The sequence below is a fragment of the Pelophylax lessonae genome (assembly GCF_965119305.1).
Source record: "Pelophylax lessonae genome assembly, chromosome: 4".
Taxonomy (NCBI): domain Eukaryota; kingdom Metazoa; phylum Chordata; class Amphibia; order Anura; family Ranidae; genus Pelophylax; species Pelophylax lessonae.
In genome coordinates this window covers 299,298,494-299,315,025 of record NC_138771.1, presented here as the reverse complement: position 1 = coordinate 299,315,025, position 16,532 = coordinate 299,298,494, and the positions used below count along the sequence as shown (strand labels likewise).

At 44.0% G+C, this 16,532-nt stretch overlaps 1 protein-coding gene across 1 annotated transcript in view; it reads left to right on the top strand.

The window, feature by feature from the left end:
- The window catches only part of WASHC4 (WASH complex subunit 4), a 121,684-nt gene that overhangs the window by 75,236 nt on the left and 29,916 nt on the right, over positions 1-16,532 (top strand). The window contains exons 16-22 of the mRNA XM_082253112.1: positions 108-215; positions 569-715; positions 2,637-2,716; positions 3,841-3,946; positions 5,793-5,909; positions 6,271-6,439; positions 13,180-13,334. Coding sequence (XP_082109238.1) covers positions 108-215; positions 569-715; positions 2,637-2,716; positions 3,841-3,946; positions 5,793-5,909; positions 6,271-6,439; positions 13,180-13,334 — 882 coding nt within the window. The remainder of the gene's footprint in view (positions 1-107; positions 216-568; positions 716-2,636; positions 2,717-3,840; positions 3,947-5,792; positions 5,910-6,270; positions 6,440-13,179; positions 13,335-16,532) is intronic.

The following is a 16,532-nucleotide window of genomic DNA, read 5'->3' as shown; positions in this document are numbered from 1 at the left end:
ATCTTGGTTTAAAAAAAATCTATAAAAATGCACATACAGTGACAAGTGTTATATACTGTATATGTACCTTTTATTCTAATGTACGTTCATTTTGTTCTTGCCACCAGGCAATTGAGCACACCTTTCACAGGAGGAGCATGGTTGTGGCGGATTCTGTAACACACATCACTCAGTATCTACAACATCAAGCACTGAATGCTATTGCAGTTGCAAAGGTAACATCTTTTCTAGGAATATCATAGCATCTGACAATTGTTTATAGTTCTGCCTATCGTGCTTCACATTGTTTGCAGGGGCTACACTGTTTGCAGGGTCACTAGAGACTGACTTTCTGTCCTTGTCAGTTGAGTTTTCCTTTATTAGGCAGCTCTGTAAAATCAGGATATTAAGATTCTCGATTTCAGATATGCTGCATCATACACTTGGCTCGTGTTCTGTGATGTGATTTGGGGAGGAGGAGGGTTAATATGGCTGGAAATAAAGACTGTAATAGCAAATTACAGGTTTATTATAATTTGGTGCATTGAACCGTAAAACGATGTAGTGCTTTTGTTTTGTACGTATTTAGAAGCGGGTCATTTCAGACAAGAAGTACAGCGAGCAGCGATTGGACGTTCTTTCTGCTCTGGTACTGGCAGAGAATACACTAAATGGACCAAGCACAAGACAGCGAAGGCTTGTTGTGTCACTAGCACTAAGTGTTGGAACACAGATGGTAAGTGCAAAAAAACACATTCCTATGGATTCCTTTCATTTTAAAATCTATATGACTTTCTGCTTTGATAAATTTTTACTCTTTGTGTGTATTTGCAATCCTTACCTGTAGCTACAGTTGTGTTCTTTTGTAATTTGGTAAAAGTCTAGCCTGTGGTTGTTGCTTTTTTTTTTTTTTTAAATACCCCCTTTTTTTTGTTTTTTTGTTCTGAAATATGCTTTTCTTGCATTACATTTGGGGAAATGAAAGCAATAGTAAGCTGTTATTATCAGCCAAATGATAAAGTAAGCCTTGGGTGAGAGAAACAGGTAGGCTGCCATTACCAAATTCTTCTGAAATTGCTAGTTCCCTGGCTGTCATACTAATTTTGCTGGTTTCAGTACTTCCCGGATCACTGACCTGGAACACATCTGTAGATAAGGACTTCTGACTTTCTTTATCTACCTTCTTGTGCTGGATTATTGTCTAGATCTAGAAAATATTGATCTCAGTGAGTCATCATGGGTTGTGTTAGAGGAGGTACGCTGAAGTGTTGCATATGCTTGCATTAGTGGTATCTATATCTTGTATGTATGCATACCGTGTTTATCTGTAGGCAGCTATCTAGTTCTATAGAACCCTTCAAATCTACCTAAACATTTTTTTTTTTTTTTTTATTGTTGGATAGAGTGGAGAGAAATTATAACCCCTTTTGGTTTTTATATCGGTCTGTGCCCATGTAAGGGAGATTCATTTTCTCTATTTGCTCTGTTTACCCAAAGTGAAAGTAAGAAAATTTGGGTTGACATCAAAACCCTAATAGAAGGGAAAGCTTCCATTGGGGACACTAGTTTTAGTGGCCCTGGGCATATATACTAGGATTCCTATAATTTGCAGGTATTTCCAATTGTTTCCTGTTTGTTCTATGGGACGGGAAGTGAAAGGAAATCTCCCCAATGGGACACAGATGGCAAAAAACAGACAGGGGGTTAAACCCCAACTTGCTCTATTCAAAATGAAAAAAAAAAATTTTTTTTGCCTTTTTAGTTACACTTCAAGGCAGTCTTTAAAGGGAAATTAAAGACTATTAAAAAAAAAAAAAGGTTATACTTGCTTATACTTACCTCCTCTGTGCAGTGATATTGCACAGAGCCATCCCTTACCTCCTCTTTGGCTATCCCCCCCCCCGCTGTCTGCTCCTTCTTCTTCTGAGTGCCCCTTAGCAAGCCGTGTGCTATGGGGGCACCAGTGCAGGCATGCTGAGATGGGCTGTGTGAGTCCATAGAGACACACAGCGCCGGTAAGCCACACATCTGCTTCCTCCTTACAGGAGTTTGACTGACAGTAGGAGGAGCCTTTGTCGCCTGTGAGACCAAGAATTGGAGGAGTTGTTCTTCAGCCAGGGACAGTGCTGGATTAATGAAAGGATTCCGATAAGTGTTTGATGATGGGGCTATAACAGTTAGTGGGGCGTTTTTTACCTTAATGCAGAGAATGCATTAGGGTAAAAAACATTAAGCCTTTAGAACCAGTTTAGTAAATCAAAAGAGAGAAGGGTGTGGGGTGTAGGAGCCATTACACTGATATGTGTCCAAAAAATAATTTATTTAGGTTCGGCAAAAACAACCAATCAGTTTGGCTGCTGAGCTCCAGCTGAAACAGAAATGATACCTGTTGGTTCAAATGCTTTCATATGTCACAAAGGCCTAACATTCATTCTTTTGAGTAAGTCATCGTGACTGCCTGGGAACTAGCATTTTCAGAAGCGGGGATCAGAAATGACAGCCGCCATATTTCTATTGTTTCAGATTTACTTTAGATACTGCGAGACATAACAGGGAACTAATCTTTTGGATTCTGCTGAATGGGAAAACATAATTTAGAACTGAAGCAGTTGTATTGTATACAAAAACATTTCGCTGACTTACGTAATCTTTTACAGAAAACGTTTAAGGATGAAGAGCTTTTGCCTCTGCAGCTTGTTATGAAGAAACTCGACCTCATAAGTGAATTACGGGAAAGGTAAAAATTATGGACCAATACTCCTGCTATAGGTGTATATATGGCCCAAAACAGTCTGTAGACTCAGTTCACAAAACTGTAACACAAGGATAAGTATCTTTATTTTAGCCCAGTGACTGCTACTTTCAAATCTGAATGGACTCTGGAAAATAACTTTTTTTTTTTTTTTAATTAGTATCCTTTGGGTTCAGTTCTTCAGTGAGCAAAATCCAATCGATCTAGGCCTTTACTAGTCAAAGCAAAAGCAGCTTAAAGCAGAAATAAAGGCAGAGATTCTCAGTCCCTCCCACATCTTTTCCTTCTTTAAGTTTTCGGGTCCCTTCATTGGCCGGCGTGGGATGACCTCACTCCTGCGCAGGAGCTAGTCATGTGAGCAGACAAGATTGGACCAGCCACTATAAGCTGAGCTGCGCATGCACAGCTCAGCTTACATGGTAGAGGTAGGTGTAGTTAATTGTAAAAGAGACATTGCATGCCTCTTCTGCAATAAAAAGCCTGTTAATTGTAAAAGAGACATTGCATGCCTCTTCTGCAATATAAAGCCTGCTTGCTCACAGTGAGGTACAGCAGAAGATCCGCTTTGAGCAGGCCAATAGCACCTGCAGTATACTTTGAATAGTCTCATAATCTAAAACCGATGCTGCATATCATAGTATTACAGTTACATAGTTAGTCTGGTTGAAAAAAGTCCATCTATTTCAACCAATAAAAGTGAACAAAAAAAAAAATGATACAATCCTATACCCACAGTTGATCCAAAGGAAGGCAAAAAACAAAAAAAAAAGTATGACCCAATTTTCTCCAACAGGGGAAAAAATTCCTTCCTGATCCCCCAAAGGGCAATTGGATATTCCCTGCATCATCTTTATCTATAAATGTTAGTATCCAGTTATATTATGTACATATATCAAAGCATGCCAGCGCTGTTCCTAATGTTGATATGTTATCTTTTTTTCATTGAGCCTAATTTTTGTTAGATGAATATGGTTGATAAGGACTTTATCCAGATTTCTTGACATGAAGTTAGGTCATGTTTTCTGGTTATAATAAAATGTTAACATGGTTTAATGCTTTAGATGAGTTAATTTTTGTACCATGTTTGACCATGTTGTTTTAATGAACAGAGTGCGAGTTCAGTGTGACTGCTGTTTTCTGTACTGGCATCGGGCAGTTTTTCCCATCTACCTGGATGATGTGTATGAAAATGCAGTTGATGCCTCTAGATTACAGGTGAGCAACCTTTACCCTCGATACCTAATATTTGTCCCATATCAAATTATTATTATGATTTACTGAAGTAGAATTTAGTTTTCATATGATTACCACCAGAGAGGTAAATACATGCATTTTCAGTGCAACTTTCCAGTTTATTAAATACTTATTTTTTAGACAGAGACTTCAATGGCATTTCTAAGGGCTTTCGATTTTTAGATGTCTAGTTATATAACCCTTAGGTCCCTTTTACACTTGTGCGACCTAAAAGTCGCATGACTTTGACTCGGCTTGAAGCAATGCCTGTGAAATCTTGAGGTCTATGGACCTCAAGTCGCATTAAAGTTGGACCAAAGTAGTGCAGGGACTACTTCAACTTTTTGAAGTTGCACAGATGTTAACGGTACTCATTGGAAATCATGGGTATGACTTGCCTTTTGACTTTGCAGTCCCAAGTCACAGGACAGGTCGCACAAGTGGGAAAGGGGCCTAAAGCAACGTTTTGTCAGTTACTGAAGCTGGGTAATTAACTAATCTCATATAGCAGACATCCAGAAGGACTTTCTGGTCTTGCCTATTTTGCTCAACCATGCCAGCTTCTAAACATTTTACCCCCTTCATGAACAGACCATTTTTTGCTATTTAGCACTTAACTACTTTAACTGGCAATTGCACAGTCATGCAACGCTGTACCCAAACAAAATATATATATATATATATATATATATATATATATATATATATATATATATATATATATATATTTGATCACCACTGGATTTTTTTTTTTTTTGCGATATAAACGAAAAAAGACTGACATAGAACAAAACCAATAAGAAAAAAATTCAAATTTCATCGCAAGTTTTGCCCAAAATGTATTCTGCTACATGTCTTTAGTATAAAAAAAAAAGCAAATATTGATTTGTTTGCGTTAAAGTTATAGCATCTCCAAACTATGGCATATATATATTGGAGTTTTTATTTCTTTTTTATACTACTAATGGCGGTAATCAGCGACTTATAATGGGATTGCGATTGTGCAGCGGACGATCTGACACTGACACTTGGAGGAACTGACCAACTACCACTGACATCACCAGTGACACTAATACAGTGATCAGTACTAATAAAATGCACTGTCACTGTACTAATGACACTGGCTGGGAAGGGGTTAACATTATGGCGATCAAGAGGTTACATGTGTGGCTAACAATGTTTTCTGTGTGTAATGTGTGCTGCTTTTATTATGCAGCGTGTCGGTTTTTACTCCCTGCTTTGTAGGGGGAAAACAAACCAGCTCATCGCTGCTGTTAGTTGAGAGCTCTGTGTTTACCTACACAGGGCTCTCTTTTGTCATTCACTCAGCTGATGGTTGAGTTTTGACCATAAATCATTGGCCGTGACCCGCGGATTGCCTTGTGCTGTAGCGAATGACGGCACAGCCGGGCAGCAAGCGGGTGTGCCCACTCATGCACGCCTCCTACCTGGAAATACAAATCATGTGTATATATACACATGATCCTGCAGAGCTGAGCCGCCCTGTAGCTGTAAAACTACAGGAGACCGTCAGCAAGTTGTCAAAGTTGTTGTAAACCTTTACATATACCACCTGAATTGACTAGCCTCAGGTGATACACAGAGATGTAACAAGTCCGCCTACATAAGTTGTACTTGTCCATCTGCAGTCTTCTCTTCTCTACAGCCTCCTAAAGCACACATTTTACACAGTATCTCCAAGCTCTATCAGGTAGGGGTGGGAATCTGACCTCACAAACTACAGTGCAGGCATTATATCTGCTCCAGTTTTAATATATTCCTCTCATTGTGTTAATATTCTACTCTTTTTGTTTTTTATTTAACATAGTATATGTTCAGTGCTTTGTGGAGCTGTGTCCCTGCAATGATGCATGCCAGACACTTGGAGTCCCATGAAGTGTTACTGAAGAGTTATGAGAAGGAAATAATGGATGTTTTTAATGAGGTAAGGGAAACATATCTCAATACAGCTGTCCTATGTTGGCTTTAAACTGACTTTTATTTTTAATGGGGACTTAATGTGAGTAATTTACTCTAGGTCTGCAGTTTCCTCTTCATTGCTGCCCCCTGTCTGTATTTTTTGGTGTTAATTGTATTTTTTGACACAAAGACATAATTTTAAGGAGCACTAAATCTGTTTACCTTTTAGTCAAAAAAGAATGTACCATGACTCAACTTTTTTTCATTGCATCACTTGTAATACATGAAATCTATTACTTATCACTTGGGAATTAATCGTTTGATTTTTAACATTGTAATAGTATAGTTAACACCAGCCCCACGATTTGACCCTTTTCTCACTTTAGCATTTATTAGACAAACTGTGTAAAGAAATAGAGAAGGATCTCCGTTTGTCAGTCCATACTCACCTGCAGCTAGATGAAAGAAATCCATTTAAAACTGGGATGAAGGACTTGGCTCATTTCTTCTCCTTGACTCCGGTTCGTTTTTTCGACCGCTTCATTGACATCAAAGGTAAAAACCATTGTAGCCCTCTGTTAGTAACACAACACTTGGACATTAATTAACATAGGCAGCTTCAAGATCTTGTCATTTTTATCCACTTGTAGCCATAGTTAGTTTAAAACAAAAATCTAGTCAAGATGTAGTCTCATTAAGGACACGACACTACTAATATAGAAGTCCAGTAGAGGACTGCTTGATCCTGTTGTATGCAGAACACGTCTTCCTGAAATGTTAAAAGCCAAGTCTAAAGACCCAGCATATACCGTATGTTGACTTCTTGCCAGTGCTAGTTTTTTTGGCATGGGGCTATTAGCATCAAGAGTATGTGTTAATCCTGCAGTTCACATAAAAGTCCCTACCATTTAAAACATCTTCTCTCTAAAACATCAGATCCCTAAAGTAACCAGTTAACACCTATTGCGTAACCATAAAACATAAACACCACCACTTAACTACTTAATACCGGACCTTTTCTGGCACTTTCTCTTTTCATGTAAAAACCAAATTTTTTGCTAGAAAATTACTTAGAACCCCTAAACATTATTTCTCTAGCGCTCATCGACAGACGTAGTCCTCGGTGATACACCACCTTCGGGTTATGTTACCTCCGCAGGAGCAGGACTAGACAGGAAATTAAAAAGCTCTGGCCACACCCTAGGGGCAGTCCCAGAGGGTATATCCTCTCTCTCTCTGCCTCAGCAAATCAGTTATTTTCTGTCTAGTTAGGAGTAAGGACCTAGATACCTTGCTGGGATCTTAGGTCCTGGCAAGAAATTTTTTTCTAAAAGAATTTTTGGACAGCTTTTTTTCTCCAGTGTTCCTGTGAGATCTTCAAGCAAGAAAGCTGAACTGGGCGACGGGCTGGATGTTGAGATCCGGTGGTCACCCCAGTTCAGCCTACGAGCGCGTGCAGGCCATAGCTCCGCGCTGAGTCGGCCGCGACAAAGTCCCATTAAAGGACTGAACCCGCGAGTTAAACGTCTCGCTGAAACGCCAAAGACCATGAGTCACGGCGTCTGTATCGGTCGACAGCCCTCCCGCCCCGGTGGAGAGGGGTACTGTCAGGAGTTGGTGCCCGCCTGGTTCCGGTATGGTGAGTAGTATGTTCCCCCTGTTTTCCCTGACGGGTTTTGTGGTGAACGCGGGCCCCTCTCTGTATGGTAAGAAAGAGTTTCTTTCTATCCTATAACATGTCACAAATCCTCCTACTTTGAGTGTGATTTTATGTGTGCAAAAGCCAGGAGGCTTGGTTTGGGAGCTAACAATCTATTGTATACATGTTTTAAAGATGTAATCTGTGGCATTCTGGGTTAAGTATAAGCTACCTACCAGTCAGAAGCCATGGACATGTAGACTGCCTTCCAAGTCAGATCTCCAGCTAATAGCAGGCCTCCCGAACGGCCATGCGGTCCGCCAGGGCCGGTACCGCCAAACACGCCATATCCCCATGCAGAGAGAGTGTTGTGTGCCTGCAGCACACCGCTAGTCAGCACAGGCCGCCGCCATTTTTTTTGCTGGATCGCACGAGCCGCCATTTTGGCGTAGCCTCGTGTCTCCAGCATGGGGGCGGCCATGTTTTAGGTGATTCTACACCTCGTGGAGCTTGGGGGAGGCGCCGGAAGGCGTACAGAGGGGCGGAGCCGCCTCCTTTCTTCCTGGGCAGCCAGCCAAAAGACTTCCTGTTTGTCTAAGACAGCGCTGTAAGCTGTTGCAGTTCAACTCTGAACATCAAGTGGTGAGCCTGGGGGTCTATCTCTCTCTCTCTCGATCGATAGGGATCCCTAGCAGGGAACACTAAGGGGTTTTTTGTGGCGCTGAGGGTCAAAAAAAAAAAAAAAAAAAAAGTTTTTCTTTACTTTGAATTATATCATCCAGGAAGTAACTGGAGTTATTATGGACCCTGCCACACAGATTCCCCCACCTGTTTCCCTCGAGGGGGCCTCGGGACCCGCCGGTGTACAGAGTATAGAGTCATTTACAGCAATTTTGGAGTCTATGGTGGCTCGGGTGGAGGCGGCCTGTCAGGGACGGGGGTCAAGGAAGCGACCCCCGCCTACCCCTATACTATCTGACACCTCTGACTCTGATTCAGAGATGGTCACTGCAGTTGCAGGTTCCTCTGCAAGGGCTGCTATCCCAGGTAAAGCCCCCTCAGACAGTGAGGAGGACGCTTCTTCTCCTGCTATAATTCAGGAAGAAGCATTGGTGGACGCACTAGTTGTGGCAGTGCAAGAAACCTTAAAACTTGAGGCTTTACCGGCAGAGGCAACTGAAACAGAGAGGCCTTTTGGGACTAATAAGCCCATCAAGACGGCGAAGGCTTTTCCTGTACCTAAATGTTTTGGAAATCAGATTAAAGGAGAATGGGAACATTCTAAACGTACCTTTACTATTTCCAAGCGTATTGCTAGACGCTATCCGTTTGAGGAATCCATCATTAAGAAATGGACGGTACCACCAGTCGTGGATCCGCCTATTTCCAGGCTGAATAAAGCCACGGTTATTCCAGTGGAGGACACTTCGTCCTTTAAGGATCCGGTGGATCGAAAGATAGAAGCGAAGTCCCGCACTATCTTTTCTCTGATAGGGTCAGCATTTAGACCAGTAATTGTTATTGGTCTAGTTTCCCAGACACTTACAGAATGGGCGAAGATGGTACGCCAAGATCTTAGGGGAAAAGATATTCCCCAGGAGACATCTGATTTGATGGAACAGATCATACAAGGGCTACGGTTTATCTGTGACGCAGCCTTGGACACTACTCCCTTGTTAGGGAATGCATCTAAGTTAGCAGTGATCCTCAGACGTGTGCTGTGGTTAAAATGCTGGTCAGCTGACCTAGGTTCCAAAAAGACTTTGACCAATCTCCCTTTCCAGGGGAATCGTCTATTTGGAGCCAACCTAGATGAAATCATTAAGGATGCCACCGGGGGCAAGAGTACTTTTTTGCCACAGGCTGCAAAAGCTAAGGAACCTCGCAACAAGCGAGGACCTTTCTTTACCGCCCATAAAGGACGCCCGGCTGGTACTTCCGGGAAAGGCAAGACTCCTCCAGGAGGGTTCAAGAAGGGCTGGTCGGACAAGCAGAGGACCAACCCAGCCAAACCCGAAGTAAAGGAGTACACAGCCTGAAGGTGCGCCCCCACCCAATTTCAGGGTGGGGGGACGTTCTCACCGGTATTCAGGACATTAGATCGAGCATCAACCACTACTACCGGTGCGATTCTTCCCTTCCAACATTTAAGTACAGGAAGCGGTAGTTACCGTTCCCTGTATAGATCTTTTCCTTTACCTTTTCCTAAGATTAGTCCCGATACCTCACAGGAATCGGATCTGATTGACCAGATAGGCCAAGTAGCCTCTAGTCGGGTGACTTCGGTCCCTGAGGTTCAACCAGAAAAGATCACCTTGCCTGATAACTATCAGGTATCTGATAAATGTGTGGGAACAGAAAACGACCAGACTTTCTCGGATGGTCGGGGCCAGATACCTCTAGGGACGCCTGGTTCAGATCCAATCAGCGCCAGTGGTCCTAGAAATTCTAGGCTGGCCTCCTCAAGCCGGCCTGGCCGACTTGGACAGGTTAGTCGCAGACGTTCCGTGGGAACTTCGTCTCAGGGAGTGTCTGTAGTCTCAAGGACCTATTTACCTTCGTGCTTTACAGTCGCTGGTTTTAATGGCCTGGCCATTGAGACCCAAGTACTGAAGGACAGAGGTTTGTCTACTTCTGTCATTCCTACCCTTATTAAAGCAAGGAAAGCGACTTCCAGCAAAGTCTTTTATCACACATGGAAGACTTATATTGCGTGGTGCGAATCTTTAGGATTTCCTCCACGTACCTATTCGGTGTCTCGAATATTGGCCTTTTTGCAACAAGGGGTTGAGCAGAAGCTAGCCTTGAGCACCATCAAGGGTCAAGTTTCAGCATTAGCAATCTTCTTTCAGAAACCTTTAGCTACCAAATCCTTGGTGCGGAATTTCATCCAGGGGGTGCGGCACCTGGCTCCTCCAGTCCGCGCGCCCTTACCGCCCTGGGATCTTAATTTGGTTTTGTCGGTTCTACAGAAACCTCCCTTTGAAAACATCAGGGAGATTCCCTTGCTTACTTTATCCCAGAAGGTGGTCTTCTTGGTGGCTATTACTTCTGCTCGCAGGGTGTCAGAACTGGCTGCATTATCATGCCAGTCCCCATACCTAGTGATTCATAGGGATAAGGTAGTACTGCATCCTAAGCCATCTTTTCTTCCTAAGGTGGTTTCAGATTTTCATCTGAATGAAGATATTGTACTACCTTCCTTGTGTCCTCAGCCCAAGCATCATCGGGAACATGCGTTGCATTCCTTGGATGTGGTTCGGGCAATCAGGGTATACCTGAAAGCTACGGAATCATTCCGTAAGACGGATTCACTTTTTGTGATCACGGATGGCCCCAGAAAGGGTTTGCCTGCATCTGCCGCGACCATTGCCAAATGGATTAGACAAACGGTGGTACAGGCTTATTCTATTAAGGGTCAGAGTCCTCCGTTCCCTGTTAGGGCGCACTCCACTCGAGCGCTCAGTACTTCCTGGGCCTTTCGCCATCAGGCGTCAGTGGTCCAGGTATGTAAGGCGGCCACTTGGTCGTCGGTACATACCTTTACAAAATTCTATAAAATTGATGTGACGGCATCGGCGGATGCCTCATTTGGCCGCAAGGTTTTGCAGGCCGCAATTTGAGGAGACCGGTGGTCTACCTCGAGGGTTTTTTTTTCTGTTTGAAAAATTTTTTTGTTGAGTCTCATCATTAAGGATGAGCATTGTAAACTTCTAGTTGGCACCTGTTGGGCCTTCTAGATTGGGATTTGATTTCCATTTTCCCACCCCTCAGTTGTGATACTGCTCTGGGACGTCCCGAAGGTGGTGTATCACCGAGGACTACGTCTGTCGATGAGCGCTAGAGAAAAATGGATTTTTGTAAAATCTTACCGTAAAATCCTTTTCTCTTAGCTCATCGACAGACGTAGTCCCCGCCCCTCTGTTTTGGAGTTGGGTTGGGTTAAATTCTCTAAGCACTGCTTTTTCACATAACTGATTTGCTGAGGCAGAGAGAGAGAGGATATACCCTCTGGGACTGCCCCTAGGGTGTGGCCAGAGCTTTTTAATTTCCTGTCTAGTCCTGCTCCTGCGGAGGTAACATAACCCGAAGGTGGTGTATCACCGAGGACTACGTCTGTCGATGAGCTAAGAGAAAAGGATTTTACGGTAAGATTTTACAAAAATCCATTTATTTGTGTATATATATATATATATATTTATTTAGCACAGGCCCTATTGAACAAAATGCTATTTGCGCAGTGGTTTTTCGAATGCACATTTTTGGAAAAAATACACTTTAATTTTAATGCAAATAAATAGAATATAATAATAACCAATTTTTAGGTAAAATATAAAAGATGGTGTTATGCTGAGTAAATGGATACCTAACATAATACCTGTCATGCTTCAAAATTGTGCACAATTTCACAAACTATGATATTTAAAAATCTCCGTAGGCGGTGCTTTAAAAGCCTTTTACAGGTTACCAGTGGAGAATTACACAGGAGGTATGGTGCTAGAATTTTTGCTCTTGCTCTGACTTTAGCATAAATCTCACATATTTGGTGTGATCGCCGTTTACGTATGCATGTGGGACCAATGTGAACATTCATGTTTGCACTGGGGGGGTGGGGCGCATTCAAATTTTTACATTTTTTATTTTTGCACTGATTCTTTAATTTTTTTTTTTTTTGTTGGTCATTTTTTATTGCTGTCACAAGGAATGTAAACATCCCTTGTGACAGCAATAGGCAGTGACAGGTAGACCCCAGATCTCTCTTCTGCCCATAAAAGCATCTGATCACACTGATCTTGTTGTGATCAGATGCTTTTAAGGGCAGAAGAGAGATCTGGGGTCTACCTGTCACTGCTTATTGCTGTCACAAGGGATGTTTACATTAAAATTTTTAACTTTTTAAAATGGTGCTGTTTGCTTCTGGGGGAAACCAAGTATGACAAAGTACAAGTCGCTTCTGGTTTCCTATACCATAGAGCGGGGGTGACCCCTTCCGCTGCCAGTAAAACAATCCAGCTTCTAATTAGCTGCTCAGATGGCTTTTACAAAAAAAAAAACAGCCTCTTGGAAAAAACAATACTGGGATGATGCCTGTAGCTGCAATACCGACATAAAAAGTACGTATTGCGATCTTCAAGTGGTTTTAATCTGGTCCTAACCCTCCCACCTGCAATATTTAAGCTAAACCTTAACTTTAAAGTGTAAACTTACCCTCTTATCTCTGACACTAACCTAACCTTACTACTAAAATAGCCCTGAAACTAAACTTAACACCCTACTATTATTCCCTGTACTTGCCTGAGGGGCAGATTCCTGCTGTGTGCAAAATGAAATGAAAGCTTTTCTGTTTTCGCCAATTTACCACTTTACAGGAGCTTGTCAAAAGGGATTATACAATAACAATACATTAGTATACAATATCTGATAGGGTGCCAGAGAGGGAAAGGTTTACCTAAGTCCATTTGTTTTTGCCAATAACATAAGCACATGCAAGTAATATGTTTTATAGGCTCTTCTTCAGGACACTGCAAATGTTACCTATTATCTGCTTAGGTAAATTGTTAGCTGCCCTCATGATGTAAAGCACTGTGCAAACTGTTGGCGATATAGATATATATATCTTGTATAATAATAATCTTTTTTTTTTTATTTTATCTAGCTTATGTCACACATTATTTGGATAAAACCTTCTATAACTTAACAACTGTAGCCCTCCATGATTGGGCCACCTATAGCGAGATGAGAAACTTGGCGACCCAACGCTATGGTTTAACGATGACTGAGCCTCATTTACCAAGCCAGACGTTAGAACAGGTATTCTTTGTGAAATCCATGATTACGTGTTATAGTGTTAGTATTTATCAAAAAACATATCTAAGCGGAGCTGGGACTTCAAACATTTTGTTAATTTGGAGTAACGAACCATACACCCATTTAATGAGGTAATTTGCTTCAGCTAGGCTGCTCACATTAAACACAGATCCCCTCCAGCGGGTACCAGAAAAATCACTCAAAGCTGGAGCCCCAAGCCACACGGGTAAAGGGTACAAAATGCTTTAATAGTTTTTAAGCAACATCACATAAAACAGCCAGTTTGTGGTGATGGTGGGTGTATAGGAGCTGGTGGCCGTTCCCCAGGGCTTTCTCACTGTGTGTGGCCTCCATATGGTTGGCTGTGTACAATAGTCGCAACAACCTTCAGATGCGAGGCTTAGTGGTGATGCATATTTCTAAAACAGCTGGTCCAAGTAAACTGGCAGAGTCCCTACAACATGACATGGGTAGCGGCATTTATGCAAGGATAATCGGTTTATTAGCTGCAGGAAGATACTCAGCTGACATTAAAGGCCCTGGCTGGGTATAGAGTCACAAGCGCCATTGACCTCCTGTAATGAGAGGACTATGTGAGCTGATAAGCGAGCCTTTTTGCCTTTGGTGGTGGCGGTGCTATTAAGAATCACATATTCCATGGTGGCGGATGGTGGTGATATTAACCAGGAATAAATATTCTCTCATCACATGTGGACTTTTATTTGATCACAATTAGCGCAATTTTGTACAGCCTCATAAGTGACATCTCATCAGTGAAGAAGAAAAATTACTTATTTGCTACATTTTATAACAAAAATTAAGAAAAAAAAGTTTTTTCTCTTTCCTTCATTGATGAACACAGCTCCTGATCTTCTTAACCATTGGGTTATAATGGACCCTACAGGAGTAGGACACTAGGCAGAAACTCTCTGCTATAGGTATTCAGTTTTTTTCTGCCTAGTCAGAAGTAAGGACCTAGTTCCTTGCTGGGATCTCTGGTCCTGGCATTTTTTTTTCTTTAGATAGATTTTTTTCTCCTGGTTTTTCCTGTGAGATCTACAATCAACTGCCGGACTGGGCGGCGGGCTGGATAGACCCAGTAGTCACCCTAGTCTGGCCAGCGACCGCGTGCAGACCCCAGCTCTGTGACCGCGTGCAGACCCCAGCTCTGTGCTAGGTCGGCCACGACATAGCCCCAACGGAGGGGAGGGGGGTTGAGCTGGCCTGCGACGCCTTGCGAGGTTGCATATGACGGGGTTTTGGCCCGAGTCGCAGCGTTCCTCCTGGCTGACGGTCCCCCCCCCATTTCGATGGTGAGGGGTTCTGTCTGGAGTGGTGCCCGCCTGGTTCTTGGCATGGTGAGTAGCTGTCGTCCCCCCCCCCCCTCCCCCTATAGGGTTTTGGGGGTAGACGCGGGCCCCTCCATGGGGCAGTCGTACCCCCGGGTACCCCTTCTTCCTGTTAGGCACTCCCCCTCACCTGCCCCCCTTCCTACCCCCCCTTCACTAATACTGGGGCTGTAATGGGTGGTTTGGTACATCTCCCGCGGTGGGGGCAGGGCGCTGTGATGGGAGCTGGGGGGGGGGGTGCGCTGCAAGCGACTGGACGGTCGGCTTTGTGGGGGGGGTTGTACCTGGTGGGGGCTCCGGCCAGGGCCACCGTCCTGCCTGTGCCTAGCCTGAGGCCTAGGGATCCCTCAGGGGCCCTGAGAGCTTTGTGGTGCCCCCGTTTTTTTGTGGCCTTTGTGCTGCAATGCACGGCGGCCATGTTTGTGTAGTCCGGCGGTCATTTTGCGGTGGTTTGCCATAAAAAACAGTGGCGGCCGTGACAATGGAGCCCTATTGGTGGTGATTTGGGTGGTGGGAGCCCCTCCTTACCCCCCGGTTGCTGACTTCTGGATCCTTTCCTGATCGCTGTATGTGCAGTGCAGATTCACCTGGTGGCTGTGGTGCCTAGTTTCTGTGGGGTCGTGAGTATGGTGTGGTCCTCTCCCTCTCTGCTGAGGATTGATTTGGGCTCTGTCACTGTCAACCAGGTGTGCTGCCAGAGCGGTGGGGGTGTTCCTCAGTGTTTTACACTTTTTTTGTGGGGTCCCTCTGGTGACTCATGGAGTCTTTTAGAGCACTACTCCCCACCTGATCCCCTCTCTGAGGCCGCGGGGCCCTCCGGGTCCCATCCATCCATCGACGCACTGATGGCGGTCCTGGAGTCCTTTGTGTCCCGGGTACAGTTGGCTTTTGGGCGACGGGCTGGCAAAAAGTGCTGATATTCATCATTTCCTTGGTGTCGCAGACTCTGACCGAATGGGCTAAGCTTTTACGCCATGATCTGGTGGGAGAACAGCTCCCCTCTGCCTTTGCTAAGCTGGTGGACCAGCTGGTCCAGGGACTGCATTTTTTCTGTGATGCCTCTTTGGATGCGGCTCCCCTAGTGGCTTGGCTCTCTCTTTCTACACTGGTCCTTTGGCTCAAATACTGGTTTGCGGACCAGATTTCTTAAAAGGCCTTGACTGATCTTTAAGGAGATTGCGTGTTTGGTGCTACCCTGGATGACATCCTTAAAGGTCTCATGGGGGAAGAGTACCCTTCTTCCACAGGCTACTAAGGGCAAGGTCCCTCGTGGTAGACATGGGCCCTCCTTCTCGTCTCATAAGAAGTTTTTTTCGTCCCTCAGGGTCGACTGACAAGGGATCGAAGCCCTTCAGGGCCTCCTCTGGAGGATCCAAGTGAACTTGGTATGGCAAGTCGAGAGCGGGCTTCTCCAGACCTGAGGACAAGGCCCCTTCAGCTTGAAGTTGCGCCCTTACCCATATCTGGGGTGGGGGGAGTCTTCTTCGGTCCCCAGACTCATGGACTTCCCTGGTACAAGACAAGTGGGTCCACAAAGTCATACGGTCTGGCTATAAGATCGAGTTTCGTTGTTACCCTCCGGAAAGGTTCTTTCCATTTCAACGTCCCCAGTCCGCTTACAGGCTCTCTCTGGGGTGGTGCAAGACCTTTTATTTCAAGGGGTGATTCACACCTGTTCACAGTCCCCAGAAAGGAGGGCAAGGTGCGTCCAATCCTGCACCTCAAGGTGCTGAACTGCTTGTGCAGGTGCAGAAGTTCAGAATGGAGTCTGTTTGCATGGTGGTGGCTTCCTTGCATCAGGGGTATTTTCTTGCCTCCTTTGACATCAAGGACGCTTACCTTTACATTTCAG